The sequence below is a fragment of the Hesperophylax consimilis genome, chromosome 22 (assembly GCF_061612785.1).
Source record: "Hesperophylax consimilis isolate HC1 chromosome 22, BYU_Hcon_1.0, whole genome shotgun sequence".
NCBI lineage: Eukaryota > Metazoa > Arthropoda > Insecta > Trichoptera > Limnephilidae > Hesperophylax > Hesperophylax consimilis.
Genome location: NC_142857.1, coordinates 12255269 through 12280846, shown reverse-complemented (window position 1 = coordinate 12280846; position 25578 = coordinate 12255269). Strand labels below are relative to the sequence as shown.

Here is a 25578-nt window from a genome sequence, read left to right as displayed (position 1 = left end):
AAATCACTACGGGCGCTGCTATACGGGAGGTAGGGTGATTGGCGATCTAGTCTACTATGGGTGTTATATATCTATGTATTATACGATGTGAATATGCTTAAAATAAAGTAAAATAATGCTTATATATGGAATGTAATACGACAATTGGGTTTATTCTCTTTTTCACATCTATTTTTACAAGTTTTCATAGTACGTCAACATAGTAAGTCAACATTTTGCCGTGTTATTTCGTAAAATGAACCGATGATGCCTCGACCATAGTTCGCACAAGAATGATGACGTCACGTTTTCAAATTTCACTTGAGGCCATACGCGAGCACAGCCGGCTCCAATGGAACCGGTATGGGGAGTGGGGATAATACGCTTTTAATCACTTAGGGCAGGTCTACTAATATTCATATGTCTATGCATAAAACCTATGTAAGAATCGTGGCTCCCTTATCAGGCACAAGAACTCCTGTTTTCTGATAAGATATACAAAACCATTAATGATCTAAACTGTAATATTGTTAAATATTTATATTACAATAAATAAAATAAAAATTGTTATGCCGAAACGTTTGGAAACGTTTTGAAATTGGATATGCGGGGACTTAAGTAAGCACAAAATAGGTTTTCAGGTTATTTGTTTGGTTTATTTTAATCATTTATGCGTATTTCCTAACCTACAAGCTTAACCTTGATTGAGAAAAATGGAACATTATTGCATCTTTTACCATCTCCCACAGCATAAATAGTTATTTCTTGTAGTAATTAAGTTGAGACCACGTCCTATTTATTTTTGAAGTGAAACTTCTTTACGCGCGTCATGCAATTTCGAGGAGTAAAACCAACTCATGACCGAAACGAAAATGCGGGACCGATTAAAGTTCATTTGATGTAGTAAAAGTTTTGAAGTAAAATATAAATGCTTCTTAGCTCATCTCGACAACTGGCGTTGGTGGTGTAATGGTCAGCATAGTTGCTTTCGAAGCAGTTGATCCGAGTTCGATTCTCGGCCATGGAATATTATTTTTTTGTTTTTAAGGAATTTTTTTTTTTTAATGGTTGACCATAATATCAATCCACTAAGTAATATTTTAGGCCTGTAGCATAATTGAAAAGTTAAAGAATGATATAAAATTTTTTATGATGTTAACGATAAAAAAATGAAAAAAAACATAAAATTAAAATAAAAAATGGGCCAACGGCACGCGGTGTTCCCAAGCGGTCACCCATCCAAGTACTGACCGCGCCCAATGTTGCTTAACTTCGGTGATCGGACGAGAACCGGTGTGTTCAAAATGGTATGGTCGTTGGCAAAAGTTAAACAATATTAATTTCTATTCTACCTGCCAATAAATATATGAAAATTAGTATAAAAAAGCCCTAATAATATTGAAAAAATTAGCAAGGTGTGTGCGAGGTTGATAAAAATAATCATTACATACGCGCTTGAAAAAGATCGTAATTACATTAATAAGTTTGTAGGAATTTTTTTTTTCAATGGTTGACCATAATATCAATCCACTAAGTAATATTTTAGGCCTGTAGCATACTTGAAAAGTTAAAGAATTTTATGATATTATTAATTATAGTAATGATAAAAAAATAAAAAAAACATGAAATTAAAATAAAAAATAGGCCAACGGCACGCGGTGTTCCCAAGCGGTCACCCATCCAAGTACTGACCGCGCCCAATGTTGCTTAACTTCGGTGATCGGACGAGAACCGGTGTGTTCAACATGGTATGGTCGTTGGCAAACGCTAAACAATATTAATTTCTACTCTACCTGCCAATAAATATATGAAAATTAGTATAAAAAAGCCCTAATAATACTGAAAACATTAGCAAGGTGTAAATATTATATACCTAGTTTAACTCACTCTCCTAACTCATCTTCGCTGTCTACAGGCAGAGCGCACGACTGTGGTCGTGAAGAACCGAGGTTCGATCCCCGCTTTAACTAATTTTTTTTTTCTTTTTTTATAACTTTTAATTTTTTTTATCACATGCTACTTATAAATATGTCAATAGACAGAAAAAAAGAGAGAATGAAATGAAAAGAGAGAGAGAGAAGAATACTAGAAGTTTCACTTCTGTCTTGCGTAGGCTTGACACACCCATTTTTTTTTTCGTATTAAACGTGCAGCGCAATTTAACAATTTATCTTTTTTACTTTCTCTTACTTTTACTTTTCTCTTACCCTTAAGTTGCCGAAATAAAACGAAAAAAGTTTTTTTAAATCGAATAAAGGGTTCTCTATGTGATATAGATTCACTGGTGACCGGATAAATCATCAAAAGTTATATAAAGTCATGGAAAGGATGAAACAAAAACTTTATTCACTGGGTTAAGTGAATAGGTTAGTTTAGGTTTAAATTTTGTTTCATCGTTTCTAATGACTTTATATCACTTTTTAAAAGTGTGTTGAATTGTCATTGTGTTGAGTTATCATGGAACCATTTTAAATGGCACAGAAAGAATATTTTCTTTAAATTTGAATATCTCATAAAATAGATTATTATTATAATATTATGTATTTGATTGCCAAAAATAATGTTACTGTAGGACAGCAAGTAAGTAAATTCTATTGTTTTATAGCATAACTTAAAGTAAATTCACTGTAGAAATAAATGTTCCAGTAATTTTTAATAAATACATGACAGTGTTATTTCGATAGCATTGTTACCCGTGCATGTCAAACACGTGTTTTATACCTAATTATCTATTGAAACATCATTATCCCACTAATGTTTTAGTAACATAATCATTTTCCAGAATAATAAGTGCGTTTTACATTATTATCCCGACTAAAAGAACTAGTTTGCTGGCGGGAGGGAGAAACGTGCCGAGACGGAGTCCTGGACAGCAATTTCTAAATTACTATTTTCCATAATTTATGGCGTTTTTCTTTTTTTGTCTTTTTTCAACATTTGTTTTCGTAAGTAACCGGACATCTCAACACAGTGACAATTCAACACACCTTTAAAAAGAGATTATACAAAGTCTCGAAAAGTGATGAAACAAAAACTAGGTTAAATAGGTTAGTTAGTTTTTCATAGCTTTCAATGAATTCCCTGATATTATTCTTTCTTATATTGTAAAGAATAATGTCTCTTTGTTATTTGTATATTAAAGGAAGCTACGACGTTTTCCATTCAGCTGCATTGAAAATTACAAAAATATGACGAAAAAAAAATATCACTTATAGGTGTGTTGAATTCTCATTGTGTTGAGTTATCGCGGGATGTTTTTTCGTAATTAGCAACTATGAATGTTTCTATTTGAAATTAAAATGATTTATAGTAACATTTTCCATCCCAGAATGACTTAATTGCAACTCATTGGGAATAGAAAATTAAATGTTATGAATATAGTTCTCGTAATATAATAAAGAAACATTATATTAAAGGGAATACAAAACGTTAATTTGGATTTTAGACCAGAATACCAAAATGAATAATTATTTTTTAAACAAAATATACATCAAATGGTTCAATGCTAACTCAACACAGTAATCAACACTCCTTTAAAAAGTGATATAAAGTCATTAAATACGATGAAAAAAAAATTAACCTAAACCTAACCTACTTAACCCAGTTAATAAAGTTTTTATTTCATTACTTTCCATGACTTTATATAACTTTTTAAAGATGTGATGAATTATCATTTTGATGATTTATCCGGTCACCACATCAAATATCTAGTACGTATTGAAAGCGCTGCTTTATTTATTTTTGTTTTAAATTAGAAAATATAAGCCATTAAAGATTTAAATATTTCACGATTTTAAAAGAAATTTTGTCATTTTTTTGTGACTTAAGTATAATTATTATAAAAAATAATATTTCTTAATCTACTATGTAAATACAATGAAATATAAATTTAAAAATAAAACATCGTAGAAAATGCGTTTTTGTGTCGGAATTTAAAATTTATATACGACAAATTTGTGTTTCAAAGTAAATCAGTCGTTTGAAAAATATGTAAGCCCATCAATAATAGTTTTGGTAATAATTGTTTTTTTTTTATATTTCATTATATTTGCGTATTAAAAAGGCAAGATATTTGTTTTAGTAATTACCATTAAATCACGAATAATTGACAAACTTGCCTCTAAAAACATGAAAAATTGATTTTTTTAATTGCCCATATTTTATAATTAAAAACACAAATAAATAAAGTAGCACATATCTGTACTAAATTTTTGCTACATCATTTGATTAATAAAAAATATTTCCGTTTGGTTGGGTATTTTGGCCTTAAATTCAAATTTAAGTTTTGTATAAAAAAGGCCGCGGAACCGTTTCCCTTAAATTTACAAATAAAATTGTTGTAAATTTTGTTAGCACAAAGTTTTTATAACACGACTGTTGACCCTCCGCCAGCAAAAATGTCTCCACGTGCGTATTTTCTTTTGCAGGAAAGCCGGAAAATTCTGGCGTTTGATCAATAATACTCTGCAGTAGTGTGGGCACTGTCGGCTCTACTCAGTAAACAGAGAGATACCGCACCGCTTCAGCGGTCCAAACAACTTTCCTCGCAAATCAAACATAAAACTCTCCATTGACCAATAATTCGAGATAATCTCCAACAATGGCAAGCGTAAAACCGATCGCCATTGTCTCGCCCATGAAAAAACCGCGCAAGAAGCGTAACAAAAGCAGCCCGCGTAAGGTGAAAAATTCCGTAAAAAGCATTTCATCATATTACGACAGTGAGTCGGAAAAGTCTTTCTCGGATCGACTGTCTGCAGAAAAGAAATCCAATCGGCTCTGTTCCATGTTTGAAAATTTGAATTTGTTCCCCGATGTGGGCGATTTTGAATATGGAATGAAAAATAACAGCAGAGCGCAGATTCCCGAACATGACAGGAAGATTTTGGACAGAATGGCGGCAAAAATGAAAAAGGATCTGTCAAACATTGAAATAGCGCATCAAGCTCATTTAATATGGGAAAATGAAAAGGCATCTAGAGAAAAGGTAATAATTAAATTAAAAACTAATAATTTAATTTAAATGCTAATAGTTATTATGATTTATTACGCTTTTAAAATCCATAGTTGCGTACAACACTAACCGAAAAATAAACAGACATTCAAACAATTACATATCAATTATTTCATAATTATTAAATGTCATAATAATTAGAAAGCAAACAAATCTTCATTATGTAGGTACTTAAAACAGAGTAGGCATATTGAAGCTGTATTATGCATAGCGGAATAAACTGGAACTACAAAACATTTCTAGAAAACTAAATCCTTTGGAATATTTTAGTGTAAGTTCTATCAGCTCCAATAGATGTCACTACCAAAATAATTTTGTTATGAAAACTAAATTGAAGGTTGAACCATTTTAACCATTTTTAATATTTTGTCATTATTTCTATTTATGTAAATTTTTTTATAACATTTTACAGCTACAGAAGGAACAAGAGACAGAGTATAATACTTTTATACAAACTAAAAGACAGGCTGAAAAGGATATTTATGACCGAAGGTTTCAAGAATTTAAAGAAATATACGATTGGGAGAAGGATCATTTGAGAGATAGATTGAATTATAAGGAAAATGCGGCTGCACGTAGAATCAAGGCTTTAGAAAACCAAAGAGTAAGTATTTACAGAATTATAATTGAAGGCATTAGTGATGTACGAAAAGTAAGGTAGTCTCTCATAACCTTCGCTATGATAATTCTTGAATTTACAATTTTCTGCAAAGATTTTGATAATATTCATAGCACAGCAATAGAAAAAAAATGCCTTGTTTGCAATTTTGGCATTTGCAAGAACGGCTATGTGCCAGATTTCAACAAAACGTTAATAGAAAAATCAAGGAATCATGCCCAAGCTCGGTTATGTACACATATTTAACAGTATATTAGTTATCGCACAATAATCTTTCAAATGTTGTTAGTTGACTAATTTTTTTTTATGGAAAACTAGGCTTTTGCTACCCCTGTAAAATTGAGTAAAACTCACACAGCTGATCTTACAAGCGCAATTACAATATGAAAACATGTTTACAGCAGTCTTACTTACTTATAATAGGTACCTACCTACTCTATGTATTATTTTTGAGATTAGGAAGCGTGTTTTGTAAAAGTTCACAGGCTGTCAATATGCTTGAAATCTTTAGGTCTTTGTCACAAGTTTTTTGCTTAATTTTTAAGTGAATACCGCAGAAGAATTTTAACTATTCCTAAATGCCCGGAGCCAGTGGAACTACAGCATTTACAATTTGGTAGGCAGGTATGTGTACCGCCGCCCCGGGAACCATTTACTGGATATCCAACACCTCCGCCATAGGTCACCCCAAGTGGTTTGCTACATTTGGTGACTTAGCAGGGGCGCCCGGGTTCAAGGTGTGAGGTTTTCCAGGTTCTGGCAGCAGACCAACTGCATGGGGGGTCGAATCGGGAAAGGCCAGCTGAGGGACATTTTGTCCTCTCCAGCCAGACTCTCTCAACCCATCGCCTTGCTCCGCAGTGGGAGGTTTGGATTCATATGTCCATCGCTCCTGGATACACTGACTCCCAGATTCCTACCCATCCCTTATTCCCTTCCAGAACTTCATCACCTCCCTTTCATTAAAGAGACGATCCACACAGCATCCATTTAAAATAAATCAAATTACCTAGGTATTGAAATCCCGCTGGCGTGAGTATGTAATAAATTGAAGTTTCTTTTCAGAACAAGGAGGTGTTTCGCAAGCATGAGATGGCGCAGGAGAAGGCGCGCCACGCGGTGGACATCATCAGGGAACACAAGCTGGCCGAAGTGCTGTGGCGGAGGACTCTGGCGCAGAACTTGGCGGTTAAAACTAACAACGCTGAAACTAACAGGGACATCCTGCTCAAGTATTGCAGACAGGTAAAAAGAAATTTATTTTTTGGAATAACTTAGTGAGTAAAACCTCAAATTGCAATATTTAATTATTGAAGACAATATTAGCGATTCCTAAACGAAAAACTGAAACAGAAAAATCAGAAAAGGATACGGTCACATCTAGGACTCGAACCCAGGACCCTTGTCTTGCCGGGGCACCGCTCTACCAACTGAGCTAATGGGACCCTATCTCCTTCGGTCATATTTAACTTTATCATACTTCAAATAAGAACTACCAACATTGTCTTCATTTTTCTCACCGCACATTTTTATTGGTAACTATCTGTATTTATGATCGCAAGATTCAACCCGAACTAAATGCAATCTAGACAGGGTCTTTAGATAAACATATCTTATTTTTTTATTTATTTTAATGCGCCCCAGCAAGGCAAGGGTCCTGGGTTCGAGTCTTAGATGTGACCGTATCCTTTTCTAATTTTTCTGTTTTAGATTTTCGTTTAAGAATCGCTAATATTGTCTTCAATAATTATAAAAAAGAAGAAATTTGTTTTTAATTAGTTAGGGGGGTGTTTCCTAATATCCTACTTACAAGGATTTCCCAAATAACTCCTGGAAAAAAGTCTAGGCCAGGCATACTTTGTCTATTTAAGCATATTAACAATTTCACGAGTCAGGGCTTTATGCCTAATCGCCGAGGAGTTCTAATATATATGTTTACACATAGATAATAGAATAAATGGAGTAGGGTCGTAAACCATTTGTATGAAATGGCTCGCAGAAAAGTGTCGCTAAAATCTTTCACCCATACTACTGCTAATCGCATCTGCATACAGCGGCACACCAACTTTGTTTCTACCTAAATACCAAACTCATGACTTTCATTGGCTCCGCCACTTTGATAGCGCGAGCAGTTCTGTTGTAGCTTGACAATAGTCGACACTTCCACGCTTCATCCGCATTTGTTTCTATCAGCTATGGGCTCAATAATAATTGCATTTTAATAAAGCAAAGCTACCTGTCAGTGGAAACTGACATTTTATATACATTCGTTTTGTTCTTTAATTATTGTTAAATTTAAGAATAAAAAAGTTCTTGAATTTGGAAAATATTATTTATCAAACAGCAAAATTATTTTTATTTTTTTAAAAGGACAAATATTCCCGGGTTACAAATAACCTGACAATATTTGCAAATCTCCTACTAAATAAAACACCACAGTAAGCGGAAAATATTGCTTGTGTTGTGATGAGGACTTACCCAGCTGAGAAATTGAATGTGCGACACCTGGGTCCTGGGCATGGAACTATGGTCCTGGGCCTGACCCAAACGCGATGCCAACTCAGGTACTGACCGGTTTTACCATGATTTCACACCTCTCGAGCCATAGATTTGGTGCATTTTGACAGAACTTCAAAAATTAAAACTTTGTAAAACTATATTAATCAAGAAAACTAACTTTAAAAATACATATATACGTGTATTTAAGTTAGAAGGTGCATTGATTAAGAAAGGACTATAGTTCCTTATTATGCATATTGTTTTTTTTTCTCCATTACAGAAAGCAGTAATCGACAACAGGGTGCACCAAGAAATCCAGCGGCGCAACTGGGAGGAGCGGAAGTTTGTGGAGATGGAACAGCTGTCCAACCTAAAGAGGAGGCTGGCCGAGAAAAGCAGGCGGATGGAGAGGATCGCCACTCAGAAGGAGAACTTTGTAAGGGAGTCCAGGAAACTGGCTGACTCCACTGCCAAGCTGAGGGAGAACTTGAAGTAAGTGACCGTAATTGTATATAATTAATCACTATTGTGCGTTTAAAGACTCCACAACACCACTCCCTTGGTATACATGCCTTCTTCTCATGAAAGCAGGACATCCATTTTTATTCTTTCGTATGGTGTGGGGTCAGAAGAGAACATCTGGGTCTAGGACCAGTCTAGGGAGTCACCCTATAGACCTCATCAATTTTGCTGTGGAATGGAGCAGGCATTCGTTGACCACATGTTCGGTGGTCTGCATCGCACAACATTTGCATATCACTGACTCTTTAATGCCTCACCAACGGCTGTGGATTGATCTTATCGTATTGATGGAAGACCAGAAAAGACATTGATGTTTCTTTATCCTCATCACATTTGCTACAGCTATAGCTTTTCATTTCCAAAAGCTGCACATGCCCCAGAAGTAGCTGCCCTGCTCATTTTCCTATCGGCTCCCCCAATTAGCACTTAGTTTGTCTCATTTCATGCTTTCTCCTAATTCAGTGCTGGGATTTAACCCACTTTCGAAGTGGACTTTACTAGATTCAAGTTTTTGTTCATAGGACACATTGATTGTTATGTGCCATCTATGGTAATCAATGAAGGCAACTAAATAGTGTCACTCTTTCCAGGAGATCTCTCAGTCCCGATGTATTCACCAGGGCAGCAGCTCAGAGCAGACAGCAAAGTTATCGGCCACCAAACACTCAAATATGCTTCACTCCCAACAGTTTTGAGAGCCATATCAGACTAGGCTAATAAAAACAATACTCTTTCTAAGAAATCTTTCCAAAAAAACTGCATTTTTAGCAGATAAGTACAAAAATGTAGTCAAGATTTGAATCTATTTTAGCACTTTTAAATAATTCATTATAATAATTATTATGTATTAATAATAAACATCTTACAGTAATAGGCCGCTTGCATGCATTTTATAATTTCTTGGAAAAAAGCATGTGGATAGATCTTTAATAATTTATAATTATTTTTATAATAAAATAAAGAAATCCGTTTTTAAATACATCTACCTATTAATAAAAATAGATGTGTTGTAGTAAAAAAAAATTGATTACATTAAATGTCCAGTCTCTGATTTTCTAGTATTTATTTTTATAAAATTCCATGAAATTATTTTTTAATATAGCAACACTGTGATTTCTATTTACTTAATTCTCAGTACAACGAAAAATCTTTTCATTACACCAGGAGAATTTTTGCACTAACAAACTATATAATATCTTTAGTTATTTTTACGATCTCTATGGTAGTTAATGAATCCATATTTTTTTTTCCATTATTTCTGGCTTTCACCCTTCAAGGGTGTTCTTGGCCATCATTTAAAATTATTGAGAAAGGTGTATTGAAAGGTGAATTTAAATATTAATTTTATTTAAATAGGCAAATTTCAAAATTATAATGAAAATTGGAGTCGAGTTCAGACTTAAAAGAGATGAAATGTTGAATGGAGGGGAGGCAATTTTAGTTAAGGCTTGATAGAAGAGAGGATATTTGTTTAGAGAGGGACAACCAAAAAATATGTGATCTAAAGTTCCCACTTCTAGACCACAGAATGTACAATCTGGGGAGTCAAGGACGTGAATTTTAAAAAGATGGGAAGGAACGGAACAATGACCGATCCTCATTCGAATGAGTGAAGAAATTTCTTTTTTGGAAAAATGAGGGAATTGCTGAAACCACGGTTTTGATGGTATAGAATCCATATTATTATATGAATCCATATTCAAACAATAAAATACATCACAGAGTCCGCTCGCTACCTCATCAGAATTTTGTCAGATATTATGATGTGAGTTTGTACGTTTCTTTGGCTTGCAATATATGTATATGTATATTTATTTTTGGAATTTTTTTCTTCACATCCATAATAAATTATGTCCGGTCTTTCCCGTTTGTAAGTGGTTTGATTTCGACGATTGAAATTTTCAATAAATCTTCATTGTTTTCAATAATGTTTTTTTTTTGTATGTTTCTTTGGCTTGCAATATATGTATATATATATTTATTTTTTGACTAACTGATTTTTGGCAATTTTTTTCTTCGCATCCATAAGAAATTGTGTCCGATCTTTCCGGTTTGTAAGTGGTTCGATTTCGAGGATTGAAATTTTCAATAAATCTTCATTGTTTTCAAAAATGTTTTTTTTTGACTGATTCGGTTTTTTTCTAAATGTACTGCAAGTGGCCTACTTATGATGGTAAGATATTTTGAAACGAAATTAGGAAGACTGAATTGATATTGGAATAAGCAATTGAGAGTACAAAACGAATTATTTATTATAAGGTTAACACAGAAACATTTTGAAAAATATGTGTGAAATTTAATTCGTTAACCCATTGGCCTCCGAATTGTTTTGTACCGAAGTTTTAAATCTGCAGTGGTGTACTAAATCTTACATAACTTTTAAACTAAACATACAAACGAAACAATTTTTTTAAATTTACTCGTTCATTGAATTAAGGTATGCAAAAAATATATGCAGTTTTTTAAAAAATAATAATAATATGATTAAACGAGGATATAAAAATATTTTTTTTCATAAAACCCATTTTTTTTTCTTTTTTTTATAATTGGATTAAGAAAAGTTTTACATTAATCATACTTATGACCATAATATATTTTATTTCAATTTGGGCTGATGTTAGCCGCCCACCACGCATTTTACGAACAAGCTTGTCAATTCCCGAACCACAGTCTATTTAAAAAAAAATTCATTGACGCTGAAATATAACAAAATTTCAATCGTAAATATCAGGAAAAAACTGTACCAACGGAGTCCTGCCAATTACTACGAAATGAATGCTTAATTATCTACAGAGCGATTGGCATTTAAAATTTTAAACACAGATGTCAATAATGTATCCCTTTTTCGTTTTTAAGCCGACGACACCAGACCCGCCAGGATGGCGTCGTTTGAGGCCAATGGGTTAAAGTGTGTTTTATCCTAGTAAGAAGACAAGAGTAGTAAATTGGCTAGGGCAGGATTCGGTCTGCATTTTTTGAAAATTTAAAAATAATAAAATGTATTTCATCAAAAAATTGTTTTCTTGATTTCTTCCTTAACATTCTATTCCACACAGTATTATCACATTCGTCTTTGATGCTCTATCTGTGGAAACAGTTTTATTACATTCTTCTTTGACACCACTTTTTATCATCAATAGTTTTATTATAATCCTCCTGACACCATTTTTATAACACCATAGTTAAATTACATTCTTCTTCGACACCCATTAATCATAACCTAGTTTATTGTATTCTCTTTGACACACTCTGTGAAAACAGTTTTATTACATACAGACCATCTTTTCATCAAAGAAGTTGTATCACATTCTTCTTTGACCATCTTTTCATCAAAGCAGTTGTATCGCATTCTTCTTTGACCATCTTTTCATCAAAGCAGTTGTATCACATTCTTCTTTGACCATCTTTTCATCAAAGCTGTTGTATCGTATTCTTCTTTGACCATCTTTTCATCAAAGCAGTTGTATCACATTCTTCTTTCACCATCTTTTCATCAAAGCAGTTGTATCGCATTCTTCTTTTCATCAAAGCAGTTGTATCACATTCTTCTTTGACCATCTTTTCATCAAAGCAGTTGTATTACATTCTTCTTTGACCATCTTTTTATTAAAGCAGTTGTATTACATTCTTATTTGACTCTATTCATCAAAACAGAATGACATATTATTACATTCTTCTTATTATTACGACACCTTATTTAGATCACAGGGTATATACAGAACTAAACCATTGCAGTTTTTGTATCAGATACCATTTATACCCAATTATAATTACGTACATATTATAATATACAACCAAGGAAGTTATCTCACATTTGTTTTCTTCGTAACACAACCTTAGGGCCAGTTGTTTCACAGAATTTGAACAACTCATCATATTTCAAAATTCATTTTCAAGTTCTGTGAAATGTATTTTCAAGTTCTGTTATTATTTCATTATGGGCCAGTTATTTCACAGAACTGAAATTTGCTATCCTATGGATGTTTTTTTTAGACAAATTCTGTTATGTATTATGCATCGACTGTATTCATTATTGAATTCTCTGCTTATCTCTAAATAGTATAAAACAAAGACACTATTCGCGTCTGTCTGTTTGTGCGCTTAGTGCTTCTAAACTATGCAATGGAGTTTGATGGGGTTTTCACTATCATTTAGAGAATTTCTTCCGGAAGGTTTATGTATATAATACATGGATATTATATTTATTGAAGTTGTGAAAAGTCTAGCAATGCCGGGTACACGTCAGGTAGTTTAAAAATAAAGTCCTGAGGTCAAAAATACATTGTTATAGTGTAGTATTTAGCAGCTGTCATTTCCTTCCAGAGCGCCCTGTGTTTTATTTTAATTATTTTTACAATACTAGGGGGCCGTTCAAGTATTATGTAAGCACTATAGGGGGGCAGGGGGGTCTTTGCTTTGCTTATTTTTGATGACATGGGGGGGTGGGGGGTCGAGATAGTGATTACGTCAGCACTGCTCAGCAGTAGTTATTTTTTTTTACACATTGGCAACCCACACATTGTCTATGTTTGAAAACCGAATACATATTCGGGGATTCCCACAAATAATTAATATGTTTAGGTACTCGCTTAAAAAACAGAATACATTAACAGAAAAATGCATATAGGTACCAATTTTTACGTAAGCATGGGAGGGGGGGGGGGGGGGGTAAGAGCTTTGCTTACTTTTGGTGACAAGGGGGAAGAGGGGGTAAATAATTGTAATAAATCTGCTTACGTAATACTTGAACGGCCCCTAGCTCAAATATTATTATCTGTGAGGCTTTAATATTAATTCAGTTAGAGTGATTCATAACAAAGAAAAAGGTGTAATTTTAATTATTCTAGGATAATTTTTAGGCTAATTAATTACAATTCAAAAATTATGTCAACGTGAAAAAACCAACAAATGTTTTTGGTAAGTATGTATATTGTAAAATTTTCTAATTAAAAACAGTGAAGTGTAATGTTATAATACACATATCATTTTAAACCTTGTGTCTTGTTCTACCACGAACATAAATTTCTATGCTCTTAAATTTCCTGTAATAAGTACAATTTTCAACGATTTCTGTTTACAAACATACAAATTTCACGTGTTTGTGAATTTAACAATTTTTTATAAAACCTACAAACATAAATTAACATACTTCATGACCGCTGGCGATGGGCGAAAATAAAGGTCCTGCGCGATTTATTTTAATTTGTTTTAAATCGCTATATCTTCGAAAATAATGAAAATATTTTAATAAAAATTTCCACATACTAACTCAGCATACCCAAGCTATAAAATGACTAACCGAAAAATTACTTATTTTGTTAATCTTCAAACGCATTGCTTATCAAGTGTCAGGTATTCAGTAATAAAAGGTCCCTTTTTTGATATACCGATGTACACGAAAGACTCGAATATAAATATAAAAAGAAGAATTGCATTGCGATTTGATAATTATATACATATAGTTGGGACCTTTAGAAAGAGATTGGCATATAATATTCATACAAAAACATTGGATAATTTTTTTATTTTCTGCCATTGAAATGTAAAAATAATAATAAAAAAAATAATGGCGCAAAAGGAAAAAATACCATTCCCGTCCTTAAGCAACAATCCACCGAGCGGGTAGAAATACCTTTCCCATCCGAAGTGTGTTAAGGCGATGCACTACGTCATGTAATATTTTAAATTGAGCTGCTAGCAATAACCCTTACGTAGATGGCGATAAGGTTTAAGTTCCCGCTTAACACCATCCGCCTGCTTTGATTTATGCAAGAAAAAACATGACCCAAAAGTGCCTTTTATTTTATTTTGTGGATGTTCAGGCATAAATATATTTATTTTTTTCGATAATTTTATAAATAACTTAATTTGCCACATTATACAATAAAATCATAACCGAAAATGGGTTCGTAAGTAGGAGATTTTGAACTTTAAAGCAGTTTTCATAGTCCTTCTGCATTATTTTTTCTGGGCTTATAAAATGACTGGACTTATCAAAAAAATACTCGATTATTTCAAAGGCCAAGATGTATTCTACTCGCAGTATTTAATTGAAGCAGCTGAAACATTTCTAGGCGACCAAATTTTCAAACCAAAAACACATGATTTTGCATTACTACATATGGCATCGCCTTAATGACTAAATATTGGTATATTCTTTGGCTTTAAACTACAGTAAAAAGTTTATCTGTATCCTATCATTATTCAGAGGTACGATTTTTTTATGATAATGAGCGAATCCAAAACCAAATGTCTGGAAATCTCCAGCGCTCGAGGGATGTTTATGTTGTCAGCGGATAATAAATAAAATGCATAATTCTTAAATCAAATACTTTAATGCTTAGGTGGATGTACATATATTTTTTTTATTTCAAAACTTAAAATTAACACGTAATCTAAATAACTTACCTTAGGTGAAAATTTACTAGTCATATACTTTGAAAAAACAAAAACAAAACGAAAATTATAAAAGTACAATGTACACCATCATGACTTGGGAGTATTAACACATTGATCGGTCTACCCTTAGAACCAAAGTTTTCAAAACGTATAGTATGTTATATTTTCGAAATGATTTTGTCAAACTTAATTTAATATTTTATAAAAAAATTATTCAAAATTCATATTGTACACATTTTATTAAATTTTATTTATGCGTCATGTTGTCTGCCTTTTGAAAAAAAATTCTTAAGGCCAAACAGCTTTCACATTTAATTAAATAACTCTGCCAAAATTAAAAATAATCATTTTTTTTTTAATTTGTTCCAAAATTTTAAATTTAAAAAAAAAAAACTCAGGTTCTAGGCGGGTAAATTAATTTATATTTTTATTTTCTAACTGTGTATAGCAGCATTAACAATATTTCACTAGATAAACAATAAGCAACGATACGTTTGTCTTAGAAATCCACAAGCGATGGTGATTTATCAATATTCGATTCAGCTTTTCAGTATTTTGTACAAAAACAATTTGTATGGAATGAAAGCGACGGTATTAAAAATGCCATTCAAAATATAAAACTTTTGTTTATATATTTTCAATAAATCCTTCACAGTACAGAGTGGAGGGAAAGTACAGGGTTTTAGTTATGACATCGTAATAATTATTAACATTATTTCTTTTCACATAACCCAGAAAGGAATGCCAAAAAAAAAAACGAAAAAGGCATAATAATTTTTTTAAACAATATTTTCGATTCCACGTACCTTACAGCTGTTTCAGTTCTTAGGAGCTTTTATTCTGCCACTGTAAGTGCAGCCTTCAATATACAAAGCTTAAAAGATGGCGGAAATTGCTGTCAATGTTACGCAGTTTTGTAGTTATGAATGTGAATGATTGTCAATATAAGTTGATTTGTGGGTTATGATCGGATAATACAATGTGGTCTGTTTTTTATAAGAACGGCTAAGCAGGCAAGCCAAGGTTTAAACTTTGCAGTTTAAAAAATATTAATATCCATAAACATTATGGCTGCCTGGTTATTGATAAAGAAACTTCGATGAGTTGTTGTACAGTGTTACTTACACATAACAAATAATTCGGGATTATTAAACACGAAACTAATAAGTACTATTAATTGTTTTGTTTCCCCTCACCCTGAAATTATTAAAAAATTAATAATTGTAGGCGTGTTTATGTTTATCCATAAAGCATTATGTCACGGAAATTAGTTTTAAATACGTGCGAATAGTTCAAATTCAGAAATGTCCGTTAGCTAAACTCAAATAAACTTTTTTCAATACAACAACACTTAAGTTAGTAAGTAGCTAATTTACAGTCAGCCTTTTATACCAAATATCCAATACATATTCATTTATTATAAAGAATGACTGAGAACGATTGCAACAATACTCAAATCTATAGCAATTTATTAATAAGGCTGAGAATACTCACAACAAAATGATTATATTGTGATATAGAATCCAACAGATTGGCCTTACCATACAAAAAATGATTATATTGTGATATAGAATTCAACAAATTGGCCTTACCATACAACAAATCATCAGGACGTATTTAATATAATACATGATATTTATTAAAAATCTCTTTGACAGGTGTAAAAACATTTTTACATTCACAGATAATACTAAGATTGGGATGTTTCGCAGAAATTCAAACTATGTAACATGTCATCAAACGGCAAATAAGTGCCATTTTGTTTGTTTGACATTTGAAAGGTCCCCGTAAAAATGACGATTCTAGGTCCATTTGAGCGTTTCATCAAGTTGTGATCAGTTGACAAGCTTAACAACATCACAGTTTTGCTTTTGCGCTGATCGCAATTTTTTCAAAAGCCGTAGCGAACCTAGAATTGGCGTTTAACGGGGATATTTTTAATATAAAAAAAAAGCAACGCTCACTGACCATTTGACGACTTGTCAATGTGAACTAATTGGTGAAACCAAACCACCCAAAGTAATATAACATAACAATACATAATCTGGTCAGTTTGAACACTAATACTGCATCAATGCGATACTTGCCGCCATTTTAAATTGTAATTTGCAAATAATTCAGACGGTAAATAGCTGAGACCCAGAATAGAAAACTGGATCTTTATCTCTGTGCAATGTACTATACAATTTGTTTATTGTATGTTTTATTTGCACTATGGTATAACACCTCGGCCAAAGCATTTATTTAGGAAGTCCAAGTTGCATTTATTTAGGAAGTCCGTGTTGCAGATATCTCTCGGCCGTGAAAGACTAACTTTGAAGCAAAGCAACCGCGAACAATAGTTCTAGACTGCTCTCGATAATATGTCATAATTGGACTTTAAAAAAAACTATGTAGGCATTACATTTACATCGTAAATGTAGAAAATTTGGGCTCATCTAGTGTATTCTATACCAATACAATAACAGCATGTAGTGATATTCACGACTACCGATTATCCCCTTAATGTAAAAAAATAATATAACCATTTGTGTGTTGAACATTAATTAAATTAAATAATAACCAAAAAGCTAAAACATAATAAGAGGTAAGTCCTCGAACGGATTTCTATTATAAACTTTGTTTCTAGTTTTGGCCGCACGTCTACAATATTATTTACAAGAAAAATTGACAATAAATTAAAAATTCAACCAAATTAGTGCTTGGATGAAATCCGTTTATTCGAGATTAATGACAAAACTAATAATGATTCAAGCAATTCATAAATTTGATACTTATGAGACCGTTTCACCAAATAAATACTTACGAGATGTCGATAATGAAGACAAAAAAATTTATAGTTCTGTTAAACAATAATTATTTATTTATATAAAAATGATGTGATATAAATTTGCATAAGGTCAACATTTTAACCTATTGTAAATATTGTTTAATTTCAACCGTTTCGAAACAAAGAATAAATATCACGTATTCCGATTTACAAGTCGTCAACTGAACATTAAGAACTCTTTAAGTCAAGAAAAATCTTTAAGGAAGGAACATATTTTGAACTTTCTCTCGGATTTTCGAACACATTAACGAGGTTTTAATAGCAAGACGATGAAATGTAATATTTGGTATTTAAAGTATGTAATTATACTATATTAAAAAAATTGCTTCTTTTTTGACTTACGTGCAATGCAAATCGCAAAAATTAGATGAATTCCTTTGAACTTAATGGCAGACTTGTTGCGTGACAGTGGAAAAAGCAAGAAACGGAGCTTAAATACAAATCCATTGGAGGACTTGAGACTAAAACAACGACGCATTCATAATATTTATTCGGACGCTCAATTCACAATCATCAATCGGATATTAGCAGGCACATGTTCAGTTGATAGTCTATTCACTATGCACTCATCCCTCACCTAGACCTCTTATCATCACATGGGAGAGGTTAGACCCCAGGCGTTAGACCACTAAAACCACCGGATCCGCAGTCCAAAGGCAGTCTATTCCACCTTCTTGGTTTTGTTGGCGGATCGCTTGTTGGGGGTGCTGTTGTGACTGCTGGTTCCATTGCCACCCACCGCCTTGTGGTGGTTCTCCGTGCCCGAGGAGTGGTTGGAGTTGGAGTGGTTCTTGACGTTGTTCTGACCGGACTTAGCGTACGCCGTCGCTGAACTGTCTGACAGCTCGGAGCTAGAACTCCTGATGTCACCCTCCATCTGGAAAAAAAATAAGAAACAATGTGTTAATTGACAGACACAACAAGACTGTGTAAATTTTTTCTACAAACTGCGCAGATTAATTTACTTTCAAATAACCAGCAATAATGCTCCATTTCACGGGCCACATCTCTGATTCAATAATAATAATATTTTAATGATTTGTATAGTGCAAGTTTTTGTGAAAAATCAGCTCAAGGGCGCTCTAACTAAGAAAGTGATCACTAATTTCAACAAATAAGTGAAATAAATCCCTGCACACATTCAATTTGAAGGACTAAAATTCGAGTTGCACGCTACATCTAGTTCCCGTGAGCACTTAGGCCATAGGCCCATTGCACGCTAACTATACAGACACTATTATTGGTATGTCGATTGGCGCGTCGTCATGTGACAAATGGGAAGTGAGAATCTTGAAAAATGTATTATTCATTTGCCATAAAACAACATTTATTTGAGAATTGTATGAACATATTTTAAGGCTCGAAATCTCTCGATAAATCTCGATAGGCACCATAGGCTGCATTGCATAATGGAATAACGTGGATGCACCATTCCAAGGGTTACATTGGGACGCATTGGAATTCCAAGGGTCAATGAGATACTAAAGGGTTACCCTTGGCCTCTTTTCTATTACGCAAGGTTGCGTGGATCACTGTCAGTAGATACATAAAAGATATTAGAAAACAAGGAGATATGTTGTGAGGTATGCCCGATCATCAGCGGGTCACAGTCTATTGAGCATGATGTTAATACGGAAAGAATTCGTTAATTTAGTTGCTTTTATGTTATCTCCGAGCATCGTTCGTCCTCTTTCTTTCTTGTTCAGTGCAAATTTGTAAAAATGCGACACGCCAAGTGATCTTTAAAACAAATGGAGTATCATTTCACATACAAAATTAGAATGCGATATCAATTTTTAATGACTTTTCAAAGTTTTTATTGACTTAAGCCCCCGTACGCTGGCTGCGAAGCTATCATGGCCGGTACATCAAAGCTAGTGATGGTACGCGATTATGTTTTAATACAGACTATCGATATTTCATAATACAATTTTTTTTAAATGTGTACTATTTTTGTTGATAATTATTGTTGAAGACGCTGATGGTGGTAGAAAAAAAGGCAATGTTTTTCATTCCAAATACAAAATATTATTACCTATGATTCGTTTTTATCTACAAACTTTGATTGAAAAAATGGAATTTAAATGCATCTTTTACCATCTCCCGATGTAAAAAGTTGTTTCTTGTACTAATTAAGTTAAAACAAAGTGTTGTTTACATAATTTATGCGTGTTACGAAGTAAGCTGAGTAAGGAAACTTTACCCCATTCACCCTCATCACATACAATGGAGGATGCCAGAATCTCACTGGTTACTCTTTTGCGGTTTTCACATGAAAAGTGAATATTTATTTTTATTGGGTAAAGTATCCCCCGGACACCCTGTATATCTCAATTTTTATGTGTCGCAAATTGTACTCGTAGTATTTTAAATTATTTCAGATTTCCAAAGGAAGGAAAAATGAAAGAATAATGGATTGACACAACGGGGAGAAAGGAAAACTGGTTTCCTACTTGCCTAATAATAGATCATTTGCTCGTCTCACTTTGGCTAAAATGATTTTAAACCAGCAACAAAAATCGGAGACTTATTACATGTGCTGTTCCTACATTCAAACTACCACTTATGTATTATGATTCGGTTAATTTTCTATTTATTTTTATAAAGCATATTTTTAGATTTTGAGTTAGATAAGAATTAATATTTTTTGTTATTTACAGCTCTCAAGTGAACCTACAACCTCTACTTCACTCACTACGGTGAACCTTTCACTATTTTATCAATCTTGAGCACCTGATATAGGTATTCAATGCATTCAAATAAGGGATGTTATAAAATACTTTCTGGTACCCAAATCAATTTATCTAAACTGACATCTCTAGCATTAACCCCCAGATATTTAAGAAGAGTGTCCCGGCGTGGGTTTGTTTTTTTAAAAAATATCTACAGTTTTATTCCGAGACTGATTTTACACACTTGACGTTCAAAATAAGAGAAAAATTAGTGTCTACATTTGATTTCGAAAAGACTCTGTGTATAGCCCTAGCAACACTATTCAGAATCGAAACGTTGCTTGAAATGGCTTTAGCCGTGTTTGGCGACCATATCTGAATAGCCATGTACTTCCACACCTTCTCCTTCCCCTCCCCACCACTTTCCGCCTCACAACATACCCATTGTGTATGCCATAGTCTCACTGGCTCCAGATGTTTGGGAGCAGATGGAGCTCTTGGGCGGTGCTCAAATATAAAATAAATTCAAATAAATTAACAGTCAAAAATCTATATATCTATTTTATGGATTTTTACTACAACAAAAACACATATTATGTGCGTTATTGTGATTAACTTTAATAACCAAAACAAAAAAAAACTGTACGGAAGAAATTTAGTTATCTAATTGTAGGTATGAAACAATCGACATAGGTTGTTAAGCTAAACACAACCAAGATTCCAGATTACACTAAACTTATTCTTTTTTATCTGTTCTGAGAATAATAACTTTTATCAAATAAAAACATGAATGATTTGATTGAAATATCGATTTTTATAATAATTTGTGTCAATTGCAATCACTAGCCTTTGTCATTGTTAATAAGTAGACATCGGATTATATGCACTAACAAAGTGCCAAAATATGCATGCAAATATGCACTAAAAACTCTTGATTTGCCCAAAATATGCACAATCAAATTCAAAAAACCATTTATATTTTTATATATTTTAATTAAAGACCGTACAAAAACAGCGAAATATTCTTAAAATTATGCATACTTTTTGTGACAATATACAACTAAGTATTTTTCCAAATTTTCGAGCTCAAATTTGTGACGTTTGTCACAAAGTATTAATTTGTACGCCAAAAACGACCTCTCTACGTCAACTGACGTCATTGGACAAAATTTAAAATTTGGCGCCATTTCTGGAGATATCTGTTTAGGCAGGGTATGACCTGTGCCGTTGATGTAGGCAATATCTTCAAGACTCGGGTTTTTAAGCAAAATAGAGTCTAACTTTTTACGAATCTTTTCTGATATTGAATTAGGAAGGGCGTTGGCGAGTTCGATCATTGTTTCCAGTATTTCTATTGCTTTAATTAGAGGAAGGTTTTTTGTTTCCAATTTTTTTATGGTATCTGGTAATTTGTGGAAATGTGTTGAGATGAGGGCGATATTCTGTTTAATGGATGCGTCTTCAAATGCTAGCTTGCTTGAATGAATTGCAATGGCCTCAGAACTGTCAATCGGTATAGCTTTTGTAAGGTGATTTATGCATAACAATCCGTTTCAGTCAGTCAGCCACCGCGCTCGTGCCCCTAGCGTCCGAGACACCTAGCTCCCTACACGTAGATGATACCTCCCGCTATTCAACGAAATATGCACGATTTGGGAAAAAAGGCTGAAATATGCATTAACGTCGTAATTAGAGAGTTATATGCATTTGCATATGCAAATGCATATAATCCGATGTCTATTAATAAGTATTTCTAATAGCGCAAGTTGTCGGGACATGTAGGCACGGGAATATGTTCTAGTGTTAGTGCCAACGAAATTGAGACGTTTCATGTGTGCGTTTGGAAAGGGTGGACACTTTAGCGTAATCGAAGGCGTGCAGTAGTTTTGGTTGACAAAATCAGTTACATACGGTTCCATAGTAAAAGAGTATACTAATACTAATGTACTAATATCTTTGGCATGCATCAAACTTAGGGCTGACACATCGCTACTGTGAGGCGTAGCACAGTATAGGTAGGCCGCTAGACAAGGGGCGTTATTTCAGTATACTCAGGAATATTAAGAGTCTGGGTGGAATGTCACGAAACCTACCAACTTGATGAACGTAAATATCTCTAAAGTGGAGCTTAAAAAGCAACTTAAATACCGGCCCATAGAAAATACCTCTGCCATAGGTCACACCAAGTGGTTCTTTGGTGACTGGAGTAGTGTCTGGATTCATTGTGTGAAGGTGTTTGTCTAGATCTTGGCACTGCTGATTTGTCCAAGTCTTGGTCTTGTTTGTCCAAGTCTTGACACAGGCCGATCCACTGCGTGATGGTCTCGATCGGGAGAGGCCGGTTGAAGGAGACCCTTTGACCTCTTCAGCCGGACTCTCTCGACCTATCACATTGCACCGCAGCAGGAGGAATGGATTCACACGTCTGTCACTCCGGAACACACTGACCTCCAGATTCTTACCGTATAAAGAACCTTCACACAGCATCCCCGAATATGACATGGCCCTGAGGGAAATTATTTTCCTAAAAATAAACAATGATTAAATGTATATGTAATCTCACCTGGCCAGCAGCCAGGGCTTTGTAGGCAACTTTGAGGATTAGCCAGGTCCAGATAACATGCAGGACCAACAGCAGACAGAGGAGACTGTTGAAGATGTAGTAGGCTGGGAACATGGGCAGTAGGGTGGGAGCCCTCACGGTTGTGCTGGAAATTTAAAAAAATATTATTTAGCATGAATTTCCTTCAGATTTTAATAAAAATGATCCAAGGGATGTACAATATCATTTATTGGACTATTACCATTTATATAATGATTAGCGCAAACCGGTGAATAATCACAGGATAGTCTGAATTCTTGATCTTCAATTTTGAAAATGACGAAAATAATTTTTGTTCATATGAAGCAGATACTTTGTGATGTATTATAATTTAAAATAAAACAATAACTTAGTCATATCACCATATTTATTTTGTGTAAAAGTGGTGTTTAAAAGTTATTGTTTTATTTTAAACTAAAATAATTTTTTGTTAAAAATATTATAATGTAGGTGATTTATCTTTGTTATTTGTTTTGGGGGTGTTATGCCGTGTTGCGCTTTGTTTTGGGGGTGTTATGCCGTGTTGTTGTTATTAATAACACATCTGCCCTGATGATGGACACTGCAATGCTGTCCGAAACGTTGGCTAAAGAAGGAGTTAGCGCAACACGGCATAACACCCCCAAAACAAATAACAAAAATACTTTTTGCCGTGAAAATCTTAAATCATATAGGTACTTTATAGTTTGGTTAGATTCTTCACAATATAAGTTCCAATTTTTAAAATGACATAAATTCAAAGGATATTCGAGTTCATTGAACCATAGTCACACAGGACGGACAGACAACTGAAATTATTATTTTAGAAAATAATAGTACCTAATCTAGAAAATCTTGATAAAATTGATCATAAATATATCACAAGAAGTCACACCCAAAAGGATCTCGTGGTCCCAGGGAGCAATACGGCAAAGTATCAAAAGTCGTATACATATTTGGTAAATTATATAATAAAATCCCCAAGAATTAAATATTAAAACATGCAAAATGTCCTCCATCGGTTCAATAATAACTAATTGGCTTGGGGAGGGTGGAGTCTGAAAAACTACTAAATAATGTCCCTTAAAATTTTACATGGTTACCACTAAACATAATATATATTCAATTCGGTTAAAAAAAAACAACAACACTTTTTCACAGAATAAATTTTTAGCAAATTTTAACAGCCTTTGGTTCCTTAGAACAGGCATTCTGCCTAGCCAGGAACTAATATCGACCTACAATTCACAATAACACTTGTACTTATTTTTAATACACTTATACAGTTATTGCAATATAATTATTTTGTCATTTTTGCTATATACATGTATCTAATGTAATGTAGTAAATAAATAAAATAGATAGTTGAATGTTTATGCCAACTATAAATAAGAATAGCGTAGGGATATTTGGCTTGGGAGAGGGTCGACTGTCACCGAGCTACGAACCAACTGCATGGACTATGAGAGCTGCTATGCAATGATAGTTGTGCATTTGGTGCGTAGGCAGAGAATGGCAGTAGTATGGGAGAACAATGTTGGCGACATGCATTGTGTATATACGGTTTCACACTAACAATGGTTCATGGCACATCTCTCTAGTTTCTATTATTTAGAGGTGCAACCAGATCAACACTGTGAGGCTTCAAGCCACCTAGTGTAAATGTGCGACCTTATTTGTCGACCACAGTACAGTACAATTTTCAACAAATAAGTTCATAATATTATTAGAGTAAATAAAAAAAATATCCTTTGCATTCCTAAATACAAAATACAACAAATAAAAACCAACATTTACATTATAAACACTAGATCTTAGATCCAACAAGCAACTACAAATAAAAATACTTATAGCCCATAATTACAATTCAAAGAATAATTATAAAAATCATCCTTAGGAAACCATATGACTTCCCTACTTTAGAGATATTTCGGGAATTTAATGTACCATCTGTCACAGAATTGTATCAGAGAATCGCCTTATATCAAATTTATAAAGAATATTTTATACATAAAATTCACCCCTTCGATAGGATAAGCAATAGATTCAAAACTAATAGCTTAATAGCCATTCCTATGCTTAGAATGACCACGGCCAGCACCACTATTTGTATTTAGGTGTGAGATGGTACAATATATTGCTGTCCAAAAATAAAATTAGTGCAACCGAAACTTTGAATTATGAACAATTCAAAAAGTTGATTAAATCCCTTAAATTGGATAGTGATATATTGTTCCCCTAATTTCCTTACGCTTACATAATCTGTATATATATCTGTAAGATATATTTTTTAGTAAGTAATTATTTATCTTATAATATTTTTTTAATTAATATTATATTTGTATTTATTTCATAAGTTTTTGATTATTGTTTTAAAGTAATTAGAACATTATTTTACTCTAAAGATAAATACTCCTCCCATAAACACGAGCTCCTGGAGCTCCAACTTATAGAGTAGTAGAA

The 25578-nt window shown here is 33.4% G+C and overlaps 2 protein-coding genes and 2 non-coding genes across 4 annotated transcripts in view; 1 reads left to right on the top strand and 3 right to left on the bottom strand.

Annotated features, from left to right (window-relative positions):
* Positions 1–1181: 1181 nt before the first annotated feature.
* LOC149412860 (5S ribosomal RNA) lies at positions 1182–1300 on the bottom strand. Its single transcript, XR_016304508.1, has one exon. It is a non-coding gene; the product is annotated as a 5S ribosomal RNA (ribosomal RNA).
* Positions 1301–1622: 322 nt separating this feature from the next.
* Positions 1623–1741, bottom strand: LOC149412859 (5S ribosomal RNA). Its single transcript, XR_016304401.1, has one exon. It is a non-coding gene; the product is annotated as a 5S ribosomal RNA (ribosomal RNA).
* A 3136-nt stretch (positions 1742–4877) lies between these two features.
* LOC149412858 (uncharacterized) lies at positions 4878–9438 on the top strand. Its single transcript, XM_089644987.1, has 5 exons — positions 4878–4966; positions 5406–5597; positions 6678–6857; positions 8392–8603; positions 9224–9438. The coding sequence occupies exons 1-5, from the start codon at positions 4886–4888 to the stop codon at positions 9348–9350; spliced, it is 792 nt and encodes a 263-aa protein (XP_089501113.1). The 5' UTR covers positions 4878–4885; the 3' UTR covers positions 9351–9438.
* A 5511-nt stretch (positions 9439–14949) lies between these two features.
* schlank (ceramide synthase schlank) overlaps positions 14950–25578 on the bottom strand; it is a 91751-nt gene continuing 81122 nt past the window's right edge. Inside the window, exons 6-7 of the mRNA XM_089645524.1 lie at positions 23098–23242; positions 14950–18739 (exon numbers count right to left, since the gene is read on the bottom strand). Coding sequence (XP_089501650.1) covers positions 18524–18739; positions 23098–23242 — 361 coding nt within the window. The 3' untranslated portion in view covers positions 14950–18523. The remainder of the gene's footprint in view (positions 18740–23097; positions 23243–25578) is intronic.

Bases quoted from the DNA above. Each gene is read 5' to 3' on its own strand.
- LOC149412858 (XM_089644987.1), top strand. From the start codon at position 4,886: ATGAAAAAGGATCTGTCAAACATTGAAATAGCGCATCAAGCTCATTTA. The intron at 5,598-6,677 runs GTAAGTATTTAC...GTTTCTTTTCAG, and splicing joins AGGCTTTAGAAAACCAAAGA to AACAAGGAGGTGTTTCGCAA. The intron at 6,858-8,391 runs GTAAAAAGAAAT...TCTCCATTACAG, and splicing joins TGCTCAAGTATTGCAGACAG to AAAGCAGTAATCGACAACAG.